The 16,199-nt window shown below is 49.8% G+C and overlaps 2 protein-coding genes across 5 annotated transcripts; one reads left to right on the forward strand and one right to left on the reverse strand.

Annotated features, from left to right (window-relative positions):
- Positions 1 to 342: 342 nt before the first annotated feature.
- LOC117646384 (guanine deaminase) lies at positions 343 to 7,628 on the forward strand. 4 transcript variants are annotated; one of them, XM_034387273.1, is made up of 9 exons: positions 343 to 652; positions 3,639 to 3,740; positions 4,527 to 4,790; positions 4,878 to 5,096; positions 5,291 to 5,398; positions 6,459 to 6,566; positions 6,739 to 6,904; positions 6,984 to 7,130; positions 7,208 to 7,628. In XM_034387273.1, the coding sequence occupies exons 2-9, from the start codon at positions 3,639 to 3,641 to the stop codon at positions 7,405 to 7,407; spliced, it is 1,314 nt and encodes a 437-aa protein (XP_034243164.1). In that variant the 5' UTR covers positions 343 to 652; the 3' UTR covers positions 7,408 to 7,628. The 4 variants fall into 4 exon arrangements, with proteins under 4 accessions (XP_034243164.1, XP_034243166.1, XP_034243163.1 ...); XM_034387275.1 differs by lacking the exon at positions 343 to 652 and adding an exon at positions 940 to 1,086 and having other exon boundaries at positions 6,459 to 6,570; positions 7,208 to 7,375; XM_034387272.1 differs by lacking the exon at positions 343 to 652 and adding an exon at positions 944 to 1,086.
- Positions 7,538 to 16,172, reverse strand: LOC117646383 (mucin-5AC-like). Its single transcript, XM_034387271.1, has 4 exons — positions 16,082 to 16,172; positions 15,226 to 15,417; positions 15,071 to 15,147; positions 7,538 to 14,989 (listed from the first exon to the last, which is right to left on the reverse strand). Exons 2-4 carry the CDS (start codon positions 15,396 to 15,398, stop codon positions 10,083 to 10,085), a joined length of 5,157 nt encoding a protein of 1,718 aa, XP_034243162.1. The 5' UTR covers positions 15,399 to 15,417; positions 16,082 to 16,172; the 3' UTR covers positions 7,538 to 10,082.
- Positions 16,173 to 16,199: the final 27 nt, after the last annotated feature.

The raw sequence follows: 16,199 nt of genomic DNA on the forward strand, positions 1-16,199 counted from the left end.
GGCGCAGCACGCGTGCATTGCGCAGTCCGCGCCAAAACCAGGAGCCGCGAGCCGCGCGGCGCGGGGTCGCGGGGTGGCCGTGCCTCCACAGTGAAGGCGTGGACTGAGGGGACGGGACGGAGAGGGCAGGGAGGGCCCGCGGTCCGCGACGGCCCGCGAGAACAGAGCACCCGCGCGAGGAACAAGAGGACAAGAGACAAGTCGCTGACGTCCTCGGCTCGTCCCCGCCGGTCCCCGCCCGCGGCCCGCGGCCTGGTGCGGCGCGCGCGCACGTGTGTGTGTGTGTGTGTGTGCGTGTGTGGCCGCGGCCGCGGCGGCCGCGGCAGCGGCAGGACACCGCGGGCAGCGGCGGCAGTGCAGAGGCAGCGGCAGCAAGAACAGGCGGCCTGGCACAGCCTGGCAGCGCAGTAGTGCTACTGGTGGCGCAGCCCTGGCGCAGCCGAGGGGCAGCCATTGACTGACCCGTGCCGTGCCGTGCCGTGCCGTGCCGTGCCGCGCCGAGTCGTGGGATAGTTGGCAACTTCCCTTTACCTTGCCGGCCAGTGGAGTAGGTGTGAAGAGGAGTCCATGCGAGTGAGGCCCGCGGCGTCGCCCCTCTTTGCCTCCGCTGCCTACGGGCCTGCGCTACAGTTTGCAGCCCTGCGAGCTTAAGGTGAGTGCCTTCGCATGCGAACGCATTCGCCCCCTCGGGGACGTGTTGTCGGACCGTCTGCGGCCGGACGGCACGCGAGTCCGCGAGTAGCTCACGGTTGCCATAGGTTGCCTGCCAGGAACGCCACACGGGGCGCCACACGGGGCGGATGGAGCAAATGACATGGTGCACGTAACGCCGTAACTGGCAGCACTACGTAACAGCAGGTGGCGGTGGGAGTCGATGAGTCGGAGCAAGAGGCAACCCACACGAGCCATCGCTGGTCTCTCGCGTCAAGCGCCGCAGCAGTTCACGCGGGTTGCTCGCGGCGTGACGGTCCCAGGGCATAATGTAACGGGCAGTTGTGGCTTGTTTGGGCAGTTCTTAATCTCAATTTGGCAGTTGTTACCGAAAAAATGGGCAGTTGTCTCGAGGCCAAATTTGGCGAAGTTAGGGTAAGGAAATGTGGCAAAACACAGGTTTTGTGGGAAATGACGGTGTGTGTAAGCAGTTTTCCAAAAAAATGACTAGAAGTTTATAAAGAATCAGAATCCTTTCGTGGTGACGACACGCATCTCGGGGAGACACCTGATCGCGGCCGCTGGGCCCCATTGACCCCCCCGGTCGTCCGGATTTCGGCAGTTGTAAAAATTTCTTACATTATGCCCTGGACGGTCCTGGACCCTCGCGTACCTTACGAAGGTTTCGGGGCCCCCTACCGTGCGCCGTGGGCAGGACGACGTTGACCGGGCAGTAGGCATGCGGTAGGCAACCCTTCCCGCCTATCGACCCGCGACCCGCAGTCTGCTCCGGCCATTCCTCCATTCGGCTTTGTTGTTGTGCGTGCCACACCGTGGCCTTCGCGTATATCGGCCCGTCTTTGGTAGTCTTTGGCACTGATAGCAGCCTGGCAGCGTGGCAGAAGCAGTAGTAGCAGGGACCGGCCGGACCGGCGCGGCGAGCCGCTGCCGGACGGCGACGACGACATGACAGCAGCAACAATTTGCCTCGCCGGCCGCCGGCCCGCGGCACCGTGCGTGGCGCGGCCGTGATCCACACGTTTCTGCTCGTTTCCCTTCGCGAACACCCCGCCGCCTCGTCTCCCCTCCGCCACCCTTCCTGCCCTGCGCCAAGCGGTGCCAAGCTGCCAAGGCAGCGCCGCCGTGCGCGCCGTGCGCGCCGTGCGCCGCCCGGACGGACTCCTCGTGCGACGCACGTGGCTTTGACAGGGAAGTCTCTGCTCGTCGCCGTGCCGCGCCCTGCCGCGCCGTGCCGCGCCGTGCCCGCTGCATTGCGGCGTTACAGCCTTTCAGTGGGATGGGCGGCGATAGCGCGATAAGCGTGGGCGAGCACCAATGATGCCGCATCATAGTTGTGGTCAGTGTAACCGACCCGATCCCCCGCCGCCCTGGCCGAGACCCCTGAACGCTGGCCCGGCCGTGAGACGCTCAACGGACGCCCCCTCCCCTCCCCCCCCCCTCGTGCCGTGGCTGTGGCGTCCAAACAGGTGCTGGTGTTTTCTTTTCTTTTAATCAACGGTCTAAATCCAGGCTGGAGCGCGGGGCGCGGCGGCGCGGGGGGCGGCGCGGGGGGCGGCGCGGGGGGCGGCGCGGGGGGCGGCGCGGGGGGCGGCGCGGGGGGCGGCGCGGGGGGCGGCGCGGGGGGCGGCGCGGGGGGCGGCGCGGGGGGCGGCGCGGGGGGCGGCGCGGGGGGCGGCGCGGGGCACCGATGCCGGTCATGCCGGTCGCCAGGCGTGTAACTACAGAGAGCGAGGAGGTGGCGGTCAAGGCCAGAGGCTGCCGCGGGGCCGCGGGGCCGCGGGCCGGTCTCTTAGTGCCGGTCTCCAGGAACGCCGGGCTCGCCGGGCACGCTACCCGGGAACCCGTCCCGCTGCCCGGCATCCCATCGCATCCCATTCTAATCCGTTCCTTTCCTGCCCACACTCCTTCCTTCTGTCCCTCCTCACGCCCTCGTCGTTCACTTCCCTTCGACGGCGCGCAACCGCGGCGCGTCTTTGCCGGACTCGCGAAATATGATTCGGGCGAGCGTGCGAGCGTGCGCTTTGGTCAGGTCTGCGGACGCGGACGCTTTAAGCGCCGCAAACCCCCCGTCCAGCCCGCCGAGAGGAAAGCGAAAAAGATAGGCAACCCCACGCCCAGCCATGGCGCAGCACAGCGGCAACCCTTTCCAAGGCCGCCCTGGCGGCCATTTTACAGTGCCTCATTGAAAAGTATCGCCGAGCCATTGAAAAGCATTGAAAAGCTGGCTGCGCGCCTTCAAATTTTTACGGCGTCATTTTTCCCTCAGCCTGGAGCGGGATTCTATAAAACCTTCGGACCAGGGTGTGCTGGTGCGCTGCGTCCGGGTGCACCCCGCGGTCCGCAGTACAGCCGAGTACAGCGGTGACAGTTCAATACAATCTAAGTCCAGGCCTCGACCCGGCCGCCCGTAAGGCCGTTAGGCCGTTAGGCCGTCAATGCTTGAATCGTCCTCCCTATCTGGCTGTCTGTCCGCCTGCCCGCCCATGCGTCCGTCTGTCTGTCCGTCCGCCCGGCTGTCGACCTGTGGCTCTTTGACCCCGCTCTGATGAGACTCCCAAAACAAAACATCGGCCCTCGTAGAGAGTGATTCAATTATTCCCGCGAATACTCGGAGCTGCTGCGAGGCAGTGCGAGGCAGTGCGAGGCAGTGGCGTGCGCAAGGGGGGAGGGGGGCATGACCGGGGGGTCCATTGTGCCTTTGGCCACTAGACAGCCGCCTGGAAGGTAGGCAAATTGCGTCACTTTCCCCCTGTAAGTAGGCAAAAAGCGTGGCCTGACCCCCCCCCCCTCCGTTCTAAATTTCTGCGCACTCCACTGGTGCGAGGTCGCCGAGGCCTGCGAGGTCGCCGAGGCCTGCGAGGTCTGCGAGGCCTGCGAGGTCTGCGACGCAGTTGGTCAACGACACGCCTCCTCCTCTGGCTCCCGGGCTATGGTAATGAATGCCACTCTCGCTTTGTGTTTTCCAGATGGAATCTTCCGGCGTGTTCCTCGGGCCGTTCATCCACTCGGAGCGCTTCGAACAGGTCACCGTGGTGGACGACGGCATCCTCATCGTCAGGAATGGCAAGGTATAGACCGAGGTGGCCAGTGCCGTGCCGCCTAGGCGCTCCCACCGCGATGCGGCGCGATGCGGCCCACGGGACGGATGCATTTGTGGTCGTCCTGGGAGCCTGGCCGAGCCTGGGCCTGTCACTGTTCTGGCGATAAGCACGGAAACTCGTTCCGCGCGCGCACAGTGTGCACCTGCAGACTGATTCCGAGCGGGAATTCTCTCTCTCTCTCTCGCGCACTCATGGAGCGTCCCGTATGGGTGCGAGAGAGACAGCCTCGGGATAAGCCTACTGCTCAGTAAACCTGTCCCCGCGATGGATGGGGCCTGCGACGGGTCCACAGTAGAGAGAGAGCATGCTTCGTGACCGCGGGTCCTATGGCAACATCAGCCGACATGCCAACTGGTTCCGCACATCGCTGTCGTCGCTGTCTCTCTCGCACTCACGGGGCGTCCCGTCCCGCAGGTGCGAGAGAGACAGCGAAGAAACACTGTTTGGACTTGGACTCAGCCTGCTGGACATTGACATTGGACCGGAGAGATCGCAGGGCCGCGCTATGCCCACTTGTCCCCCGGGCAGGGGCGGATCCTGACCCGAGCCGGCCGGAGGGGGGAATCAGCAAGTTTTGCCTTTACAGCAGCCTAGTGCCTGCCTTTCAGGCGGCTAGGGGTGGGGGCCATTGTCCTTTTGCCCCCGCTGGATCCGCGCTCGCCCCTGGGCCCTATAGGGAATGACCTCTTCGCTGCTTCCGCTTGGCGGTGCACTGCAGCACTGCTACACTGCCGCAATGCCGCTCTGCCGCAGGTGGTGCTGGCCGAGGCGCTCCGCGGCCGCGACGCCGTGACGCTGGCCTCTGCGCACGGCGTGCTGGGCTCCCCCGTGGTGCTGCGTCCCGGACAGCTGCTGCTGCCGGGCTTCGTGGACGCGCACGTCCACGCGCCGCAGTTCCCCAACGCGGGCCTGGGCTACGACAAGACCCTCCTGGACTGGCTCGCCACCTACACCTTCCCCCTGGAGGCGCGCTACGCCGACCAGGAGTTCGCCACCAGGGTGTACGACGCGGTCGTGGTAAGAGTCGAGGGTGACGGCAGTTGAACCAAGACCCAGAGGAGTGATCCGACACGGCGTTGCATTGCGTCTCCCTCCGCCCGACAGCGCCGCTGCCTCGGCGCCGGCACCACGCTGGCGTGCTACTTCGCCACCATCCACACCGAGAGCTCGCTGCAGCTGGCGCGGTGCGTGGCGCGCGCGGGACAGCGCGCCCTCATCGGCAAGGTCAACATGAACGTCAACAACCCCGAGTTCTACAACGAGGCCACGCAGCAGTCCATCGACGAGACGCACAGCTTCGTGGACAGCGTGCGGGCGATGCAGGTGAGTGCCCCGCGAGGTGCCACGCGTCCAACAGAGGCAAAGTGTGGCGGTTTGCCTACCTTTCAGGCTGGGCCAGGGGTGGGGGTAGGGCCATTGCCATTTCTGCCCTTCTCCCCTTTCCCACTGGATCCACGCTTGCGACAACCGTTCACGACTCGTTGGTGCGGTGTGATACTTACTGTGCCTTGTTCCAGAACTCGCTGGTGCAGCCCGTCATCACGCCCCGCTTCGCCATCAGCTGCGACATGGACCTCATGAAGAGGCTGGGCGACATCGCGCGCACCAAGGACCTGCACATCCAGGTGCGTCACCTGCGTCACCATCGTCACGCTTCAAAGATTCGCCGACCCTCGCAGCCTTTGCTGCATTTTCCTTGGCATCTGTCGCCTGGCCATTACCATGTTACATTACCATGTTGCACACCTTACACTTGCCCCAGCCAGAAATGAACATTCGAAAAGAAGTCGATTCGACGTCTACGCAATCGACAATCCGGTGAGGTCGAAATAAGCATCGAAAATTCCCATATTTCGACACTGATTTTTGTCGACATTTTGCTAGTCAAAAATGTAATATCGAATCGATGTCGATTCGATATTGATTTCCGCTCAAACTTTCGTAATTAGTTCAGCATTATTAAAGCTCAAAGAGTACGTCATACCATGGAATACTACAAACTCAAGAGTGTACATACATTTAAAGAGCCGTAAAACTGCTATTTCTTTCTTCTGAAGGATCATCCGCTAGATGGCGCTAGCATCGTTTTCACGGACTTACTTCTCGGTTGTGGCTACGGTTGGGAATAGCATTGGGCAAAGGTGCTGGCCAGTCAACAATGTATTCCCGACGTGCGGGGACATGCCTCCTCTGAGGGGGCTTAATTTTGATTTGGCGGGTCATCCGTCCGGCCATTTGAGCCGGGGACTTTTATCAGCCAAGAGTCACCACCGGCGTCCGGGAACATTCGAAACACTCATCGAAAATGCATCGATATGCGTCAAATTTAAGGCCACGGATAGGGGACCGTTATCGACGTTCAAACCGACCTCGATTTTACGACCATAATAACCTCGAATCGAGCAAAAATTTCGACTGATCATCGATATCTGGAGACGACCTCGAATCGACCTCGTTTTGACTTTTCATTTCTGGCTGGGTGCCACCCATTCAGAGGAAGTTCGTCCACACTATTTTTACCCCATGAGTGTACCGCGTATACTGTTTGTGGTCATGTAAGCTCTTCTCCACATCCGACGGGCTGCGCTGCACTGGGCCGGGCCCCGTTTTCACGTAACCGCCTTTTAGTTTTGACTTCCCCGCCTTACATAATCCTCGAAATGAAGGCTCGCTTTTGTATTCCAGACGCACATCTCGGAGAACATAGGCGAGGTGGAGGCTGTCAGGGGCCTGTACCAACAGTGCAGCAACTACGCAGACGTGTACGACAAGGCGGGGCTCCTTACCAAAAAAGTAAGTGTTTCACACGGCAGGGCGATGGCACCTAGATAACCGCCTGACAGGTAGGCAAAAAGCCATGCTTTGCCCCTGTAAGCAGGCAACAAGTTATTCCCCCCCCTCTAAGGGCCGTCTCTGGATCCGCCACTGATGTGACGCGTGTTCCTTGTGTTGCGCCACGATGTAGACCGTGCTGGCGCACGGCGTGCACCTCCTGGAGGAGGAGCTGCGGCTGCTGGCGGGGCGGGGCACGTCGGTGGCGCACTGCCCCGCGTCCAACACGTGTCTGCGCAGCGGCATGTGCGACGTGCGGCGCCTGCTGGACGCGGGCGTCACGGTGGGACTCGGCACAGGTAGAGTCCCGTAGAGTCGTATCGCCCAGTTTCAGTCCATGAGCCAACTCAACTTATTTACCCCTTTTTCAACTTTCAGATGTTTCCGGCGGACCAAGTCCCAGCATTTTAGATGCTATAAGAGCGGCATTGGATACCTCCATACATGTGTCATTCTCAAAGAAAAACTACAGGCCTTTAAATTATCAAGAAGTTTTCTATCTAGCCACTTTAGGTGGAGCAAGAGGTAAAAGAATATGCCATGTAATAATTGCTTCAGTGTGAGGTTGAATGTTCTTGATTAATTTATGTTTCATTTTACAGCATTGGATATGGATAATATTGTGGGTAATTTTGCTGTAGGCAAGGAATTCGATGCGCTACTTGTGAGTGTGCCTGATCCAGACCTACATGTTGGACCCCTCAATAGCTTACAGTTACTTCAAAAATTTATCTACTGCGGTTCTGAAAGAAACATCAAGGAGGTGTATGTTCAAGGACGGCAAGTGAAACAGGGGTTTTAATGTAGAAATGCTTCCAGAAATGTTTCCCAACAGATGCAATGTGTTCCAAATTGAATTTCTTTCTAAAAGAGTGGTTGCATGTAAAAATTTGAGATCAAATTTGAGGAAAAGAAATGACAAGGCAAGTCGATTTACTTACTTCAATTTTAATGAATTGGGCATACCATGCTCATCTACAATATGAATAAAAATTTGCTACAGAAAACACCTGAAAGAAAATACATATGCGTAACTTCTTATGTACATTTGACTATCTGTACAGACACAGACCTTTTGGAACTGAAAAGGTGCTGCAAACTAGGCATATTGCACATTGGTACAGCAAAGTTGATACAAGTCAGAAGTAATTATCTTGTGAACATAATTGGTGAGGGGTATAAAAGTGAACACTGAATCATTCCATTAATTTTAGTGGTTAACAAGTTATATTGGATTCATTCAGTTCTTTGGTTCAAAAATTTGGACAAGAAAACAGAAAGATGAGTAAATTACAGTATCTGCACATTTTTAAAAATTCACATTTTCTTAATTTTATACCTTGTGAAAAATCTTACTTGACATCCGAAATCAAAAACTCAACAGGGTAAAAAGGAAGAAAATCTATAATTTTTTTAAGGAGAAAAAATACAGCTGCAAATCAATATTAAGTGCTTTCACAATCTTAATTAACATTGCAACCATAGGTGCACAATACCAAACCCACAAAAAGAGGATGAGCAGCAGTAGCAGCACAGTCAGTTACAAATAGAATGAAATCATTACATTGGTTTTGAAATATTATCCACAATCCTACATCTGCATTTAAGTCTGTGTTAAATTACAAATAAACCAATCAGCCACACAGTTTGCCAAGCATGCACACATTACAAGACCTATTTACATAAACAAAATTTCTATTCTATGTATAGATCATACATATTTTAATATGAGAACTTGAGACTCTCCAGAAGTGTAAAGAAACATTCTTTGATCTTGGAAACGCTAAAAACAAATGGGGGTAGGGGGAAACTAAACAAATACAGGATCAAAACTCTGCCTCATTTACCCCATAGGAGCATGTAGCTAAAAAAATGAGATAAAAGGACTTTATGGCAAATGCTGGATGACAGCCTCTGTTACAATAAATCTTTCTTTCCCCAATTACTACAGCACGATGTGTGTAGAATAAATTAAAAAAGAAGTGACAAGAGCTGTCAAGCGAAATGCCATCCTAATAACTCATATTTGTTCCCTTAGTCACCAGCACATTTAACTTCAGCAAAGTAACAACCAACCAAGTATACAGATTGAAAATAAGTGATCAGTGTTTAAGTGATGAGTGTTCCCTACGTACAATGAGTTACATCAAATCTATGAAATCAAATAGAAGAATAAGTACTATAACTTATGTCAAAACTTGGTTTTACAACTCAGGAGCAAGAAGCTTCAAAATATGTTTGATGTGAATGAGCTTGAGTAACATGTACAAATATTTACAAAGTTACAAATGTGATCCATTCATATATACTTATACTTTCTCAATCATACTTCGCACAAAAAATGAGAAATGAAACGAAAAAACACATCAAGAGAGTTGTCAAAGTATTTTGGAAAATTGAAGCATATATAGGAACATAAAAATTATACACAGCTGTGTTGCAACTCTTTGTACAAATGTTTAAACAACCGGCTAAAGTCAAAAACAACATTTAAAACTGTGCTAATTACCTTTCACAATACAATACTTCTAATTTACTTATTTCAAGGATATTTTCTTTTCTAACATACAAAAAGTAAACAGTTAAAATAATAACAGAGATAAACCAAGTAGCCCCTAATTACATACACACATCATACATATACATATTTTAAAGGACTTTCACTTTAATATAAAACCAATTATTGTCCTTTAACTTCCAAACAAACACACATACAGAGACAAATGACAGCACCTATTCATGCAATTACTTCAAAGACAACTTAAAATAATGATACTTTATAGATGCCTCAGAGTCACAAACTGTATCTTAGTGGTTTCTTAATTTTGAGATGAACAGGTACTTGCAGAACAAAATAGGAAAATAGTAAGGCTGCCTCATAAGAATGATCAACCTTGAAATATTAGCTTATACAATAATGACTATTAAAATGACCTTCTGGTCAACCTAGAAATATTTCTTAAAAGGGCTATTCAATAACCACCTGCACAAAACTTTCAATAACGATCAAAGAGGTTCAAAAGCACAAAACTAAGAATAGAACTTTCATCATTTAAATTTTTACAGAAGGTTCAATACCTTGATATCAAATTTTGAACAGAAGTTATTCAACTTAAATACAGCAACAAAATTAAAAGATAAACTTTGTTAAGCTGTGATTTAAAAATAAACAAAAACATTCAGAACCACAATTCTGAAAATGTGACACAAGGATAACAATAAAGAACTTTCCCATACAATAGATATGAGACATGGCAACAATAAAAGATTCTAAAATTACTAAATTACTATAGTCCTGCGAACCAAAAACTCATAAATCTAAACAGCATTTGCTATACAGAGTTATGATTTCTTTTTCCACAACGATCAGTACTGCTTACCCTGAGGTCATCAGAGGCGCTTTGCTTAAACTTAACTTGCACCAATCAGTCAGTAACCACTTCCGGTTACACAGTATGTTACTTAAGTCTTTCACAATTAACCATCTAACAAAGGCATTGATGCACCCTCTGAGGTTTGTTCATATACGCTATCTGCTGTTAAGAATGACTCTCCGTCAGTGGGAGCCTCAATGAACACACTTCCATCTGCAGTAGTAGTTGTAGTAAATGTTGGCACATTTTGGGCTTCTGAGAAGACTGTACTCTGGATAGTGGCAGATGGGATGGGAAGTGAGGAATAAGATGACGTTGATATGGTGATGTCAGGCACAGAGATGGTGGGCAGCTCAACAGATGTAGCAACACTAGTTGCAGGCAGCGCTTGAAGGGTGCTTACGCCAGAGAGATCCTCCAGTGGGGTCATAATAGGTTGGTTTAGAGTTAAAGAGGTCTCCAGCACTCCATGGGATAGAGTAGGCGGGTACATGGCGCTTGAATGAGAAGAGAGCAGACCTGATGTGTCCAGACTCAACTCAGCACCTGCTTCAGACTGCAGATCAGTATTTGCAAGAGCTTCAGCCAAAATATCTTGACCAGAACTAGGGGTTGAGAAGGTGAAGTCAGAACCACTTGAGACAGTGGGCTGACCCATGTTGTCAAAAGCAAGGATGATGTTGCCGAGATTTCCCTGGCTGGCATTATCCAGCCCAATGAGAGAACTGTTGTCAATTAGGTACATCACCTGTCCGCCATCTTCGGTGGGGAGGGTCACTAATTGCTGAGTGGAAGTGGGAAGGGTCATGGCACCACTTGAGTCAACTGATGATACAAGACTGGTTTGAATTTGATCTAGACCAGTTACTGCACTTGTCACAACTTGCACTGTTCCTGGAACAGTTGAAACTGATGGTGTTTCCACTGAAGCTGGCTTAGAAGCAAGAGATATCTTTTTTGTTGTTGTTACTGCATGGGGTGCTATGGGCTTCAGATTAGGATTTGGAAGAATACCAGTGTTACGCTTCAGAGGAGTTGACACAGGAATAGTGGTGGTACTTGACGAAGCTACACCAGCAGGGGCAATGGTTTTAGCTAAAGTAACACTCTTTCTTGGTGACTTTGGTTGGGTCGGAGTTTTAACAGGTTTTGTAACTGTCGCTTTCACTTGCTTGGGACGTGGTGTCTTGGGCGAAGCAATGGGCGAAGCAATAGGCGAAGCAATAGGCGCCAGCTGTGGAACAGGCTGCACAGCAGTTGCTATTTTAGTCACTTTCATTGGAAGACTGGTCTTCGGCAGGACAGTCTTCGGGGTGATCGACTGTATAGTCTTTGATGAAATAGTCTGGACAAGCTTTGGGGATATTGTCTGGATGGCTTTCGGTGAAATGGACTGAACAACAGTTTTAGGAACAATGGGCTGAACAGTCTTTGGTGATGCTGCAATTCCTGCTTTAGCTGTTGTACTCTTCATATGCAAGATCACTTTCTGGCCTGTGCCTCCAGCAGTATTCAAGAATTTCATCTGCTTGGCCCCAACGGGAAGAATAAATTGTTTAGATCCACTAAGAGTGGTGACTCCAGACCCAGAGGCACCTATGCTACTAACTGGCACCAGAATTTGACCTCCAGAAGTATTTAAAAGAATATTTCCCTTGGATTGAGGAGTTGTTATGATCTTGTAGGTTTTTTTCCCATCTGTTTTTATAAGAGCTGGTGGATCACCACTTAACTCAGCACCACTAGCAATAGAAGTGGATGTTGAAGGTTTAGCTGCAACAAGTTTTGTTACTGAAGACAAAACAGTTCCCTTAGAAGTAATGGTCTGGCCAGTTGAAGTAGTAACTTTTCCTCCACTTGCTAGTATTTTCTGTTGTTGAGAGGTCAACATAAGTTTGCCTGGTGAGCCAGCTGGTCCCTTAGTAATGACCATGATCTTTTTGCCAGACCCAATGTTGCTAAGAAGTTGCTGCGATGCTTCAGCGGGCATCAGCATTTTTTGGGTTCCCCCCTTACCAACAATCATGACTTTGCGAGGTGTAGAGCCAGGTTTTGTCACTACCATAGGGGAAGACCCTGAAACTGCTACTTTGATGGTTTTTACAGTACCAGGCGTGCCCGCGGCAATAGCTGTTGGGGTTGATGAAATAATTTTACCAATGCCACAAGCTTCAGGCTGCAAATCAGGTTTGGACTGCACAACCACTGCACCTGATGTATTCAGTTTCTTCAAACCGGCACTGACTTTCACAGGAGATGTTTGGAGAACTATTTTGCTTCCAGTGCTTCTTGATGGAGATGTTGGTGAAACCAACATTGCCTGCGATGATGTAGGTGATGGCAGAGGGCTCTTGGCAGGACTCTTAGAACCAACCACTGCCTGGACTTCTCCGGATGGTGATTTCATAAGGCTTCGTGGTGGGCTTCTAATAATAGTTTTAGCATCAGGAGTGAATAAAGTGGGAAGTTTCATGCCTTTAGGACTTGAAAGCGTGGGAGTAGGGCTCTTAGCGCTTTGAAGGCCTTGCGGGCTCTTAGGCCCTTGAGCGCCTTGTGGACTCTTGGAGGCTTGAAGGCCTTGCGGACTCTTTGGCCCTTGAACGCCTTGTGGGCTCTTTGGTCCTTGAAGGCTTTGTGGACTCTTTGGTCCTTGAAGGCTTTGCGGACTCTTTGGGCCTTGAAGGCTTTGCGGACTCTTTGGGCCTTGAAGGCTTTGCGGACTCTTTGGGCCTTGAAGGCCTTGTGGACTCTTTGGCCCTTGATGGAGGGGTGATTGGTAAGGCTGAGGACTCCTGGGGCTTTTTGGGCTTTGAAGAGGCTGAGGGCTCTTCGGACCTCCAGGACTCATTACGAAATGCACAGGACTTTTTGAGCCTTGCAAACCTTGCCTAGCAGGACTTAGAGTTGGACTCTTAGAACTTTGGCGACGAGATGGACTCTTGGGAGTTTGTTCAGCAACAGGGCTCTTGGGGCTGCGAAGAGGTGGTGGGCTTTTAGGACTTGGTACAGGAGGAGGGCTCATAGGTGGTCCTTTAGAGCTGAGTAGGTGAGAAGAGCTCTTAGAGGTCGGCTGAGGTGTGGACGTCATTAAGACTTTACCACTTCTGCCACCTCTTCCTTTCTTTGGTGGTCGACCCCTGCGAGGTGTTGGTTTCACAACCACATTAGAACCTTCAACCTGAGGTAAAAAGGGCTGCTTGTTTTTTCGGGGAGATTCTTCAACCATAAAATCATCATCTGTATCTACTGAAACGGACATTCCACCTGAACCATCAACCTTTTCCAGAGGCAAAAGATGGCGCCGTCTCTTGCGACCACTACCTCCACTAACATATGTGTGATCTCCACTGGAGGGTTTAGTCTCACATAACGAGGCATCATTACCAGAAAGCGTCTCCCCAACATTTATGTTGCTTCCAGCTGAGGCAATGTCAGGGATCATTTGAACAGTAACTTTGGCTGTGGCTTTGTTTTTCTGCTCTTGGTCCTGAGGTGGATTAATGGGGTCCACAGCCAAATCCACCTCAGGTTCGGAGTTTTTTGACTTTTTGTCACCACCAATCTTCACACTTTCCTCAACAGCATCATTTTGTTCTTTCAGAACTGACTTGGAGCTACTTTCATCCAATTTTGAATCTAGATCATCTTCAACATCCATAGAGAAAGTACTTGACTTCGGAACAGCAGGAAGTGATGGGACTGACGTCTCTGCAAGCAAACTCTCAAAGTCATCAATATCATCTTCTTTATCCTTCTTATCATCCTTCTTACTATTCTTATCGTCCTTCTTACTATGCTTCTTATCATCCTTCTTACTATCCTTCTTGTCAGACTTATCCTTGGGGGTTTTCTTAGAATCGTTCTTTCCTTTCTTGTCTTTAGAGCTTTCAATGACTCTTGGAATTCTCCTTCCAAAGCCTTTGACATTAGGCGTAAGATCAAAATCAATGCTATCATCCTCATCGGGATCAAATTCAAAGACCTCTTTCGACTTGGATGGAATAGATGTGTCCATGCTGGCAGATGATTTGTCCCCACTTTCATTTGTTGCAGCTTCACCGTCTTCATCATCTCCCTCCTCATCCTCGTCATCTAATTGGCTCTTGTCTTGGTCAAGGTCCTCAGTTTCATTTTGCTCAGCATCCTCTTCATCCCAATCAGCTAAAAGAGAATCCAAGACCTTAGGCTTCTTAGTGGTCTCTGGTATTTCTTCTTCAGGTTTCTCATCTGGCTTTACTTTTCTCTTTCTCCCAGGTTTGCCCTTTTCTTTCTTGATTGGCTGAGGTTTAGGTTTAGGGGCCTCCTCTTCAGAGGACTCCACTTCACTCTCTTCTTTCTTAGGTTTCTCTATCTTTGTTTTCAAAGATGCTCTCTTCTTTGAGAAAAAGCTTGATTTTCCTGCTTCACTTTTCCTACTTTCTTTCAATTTCAAGAGCGGATTGCGAAGAGAACCTCCTTTCAATATACTAGGCGTGGGGAAAATATTCTTCATTCGAAGAGAATGTGTCGAGTTGAAGTGCAGAACAATGACATTCAAACGTCGAGTTACATAGCCACACATAACACATTGATATTCCTTCTCCATAATACAGCTGGTGTCATCGTCACCTTTTTGTTCCATAATGCGAGACTCATAATCTGACTTTGCATCTGGGTTATGCGCTTTGGCTACGAAACGTTTATGGGTGACCATTCTAGGAGTATCGGGAGAGGGATAAATGATGTTTGCAGTAATACCTCTGCTAATCCAACCCATGGCTTCCAGTTTTGATGTCAACTTTTTACGGCGGGCAACCTTATCTTTAAAAGGTGAATCTTCTTTACCCTTCTTCTTTCCCAATTTCTTTTGCTCCCCAAAGAGGGCGGTGTACTTTGGCTTCTCATCAGGCATAAATGCCTTATCCTGTAAAATATTAGGATCACCACCAGTTCTCTCCTCTGCTGTTATAATATCCAGCGGGAAGAAGTCCATTGTAGCAGGACGATCAGCTGACTTTTTCCTGTAAAGGTCTAAAAAACAAAAGAATAAAAGGTAAAAAGACCAATAAAATCCAAATTGTTACGTTTGTTTATCTAAAATAATATTCTTACCAAGCCCCTTTTTGATGAACTCATTCTTTCGGCTACAGTTGTAATGATAGATGAGTTCAAATTTATGAACATATTCACTGGGGAGAAAATGAAATTATAGTTAAGTAGAATGGTGTTCACATAGACCTAAAGTTAGGAAAACCTTAAACACTTACTAGCTGTCCTCTTGGAAAAACTTGACGGTAGCAAGTGGACGCTTACGAAATGAGCATGTGATTTCTTCTGGCAACTGGTCATAGTCTTGAACGAGTCCAGGCCACCATAATGCCCGAAGTTTCACCCAAACTACCTCCCCTGGGAGATACTGCACCTCCGTCTGGTCACACATCTTTCAAACTGATCGGAGCCTGACAAGAAGAGAGAACATTGTTAAATATTGCACTATAATTAGTGGTTTACAATTATTTCAGATTTTAGAAGGCTCAGAACCCAATTAGGAGTACATTATGTGCTAATTTGGTACCAAAGCCAGAGTAATCTGAAAGTAGTTTCCGGTTGAAGAACATGAAATATTCCTGAGAAGTGAGGAAAGAAGGTGTACACCATTCATTCCAGATGTTAATGAGAAACAGGACACTCCCTAAAAAAACTGGGCTTAACATGAATTACCAACGATATTTAGGACAACATCCTACAATGAAACAACAAAATCCACAGGAAGAGGTGATTTCTAGCGTAAAATAGCCTTATTTTAGATAGTAATTCTAATATAAGAAAGATGTATAAAAAGAAGACAATGCTGAAAACAAATTATAGATGAAGAGAAACTAGCGAAGGGGAGCATGGCAAAATGGAAAGGAGAGTTTTGAAAGAATATAAACAGAGTCTGCGGTGTATTTTGCAAGTGATATGGCCTACGCCATGCAACAACATCTTTCCCTCCTACAGGATTCTCGGCTATACGAGAAAGTTTCTAGAAGCGGGTAGGCAAATGGAAGCATGAATGGAAAATGCGGGATACAAAATGAATAAAAACTATGAAAAGTAGACCAAATATCAAGCTTTACTTACATAATAAATGAAATAACAATATTTGGAAAACCGCTGAGCTTCTTCGCAAGACGACCCACAATGCAACTTGTCAAGCGTCAAAATATTGGCCATGGGACCTCTCGTGTGCAACCAGAGT

The sequence above is a fragment of the Thrips palmi genome, unplaced genomic scaffold, assembly GCF_012932325.1.
Source record: "Thrips palmi isolate BJ-2018 unplaced genomic scaffold, TpBJ-2018v1 HiC_scaffold_19, whole genome shotgun sequence".
In the NCBI taxonomy this organism is placed as follows: domain Eukaryota; kingdom Metazoa; phylum Arthropoda; class Insecta; order Thysanoptera; family Thripidae; genus Thrips; species Thrips palmi.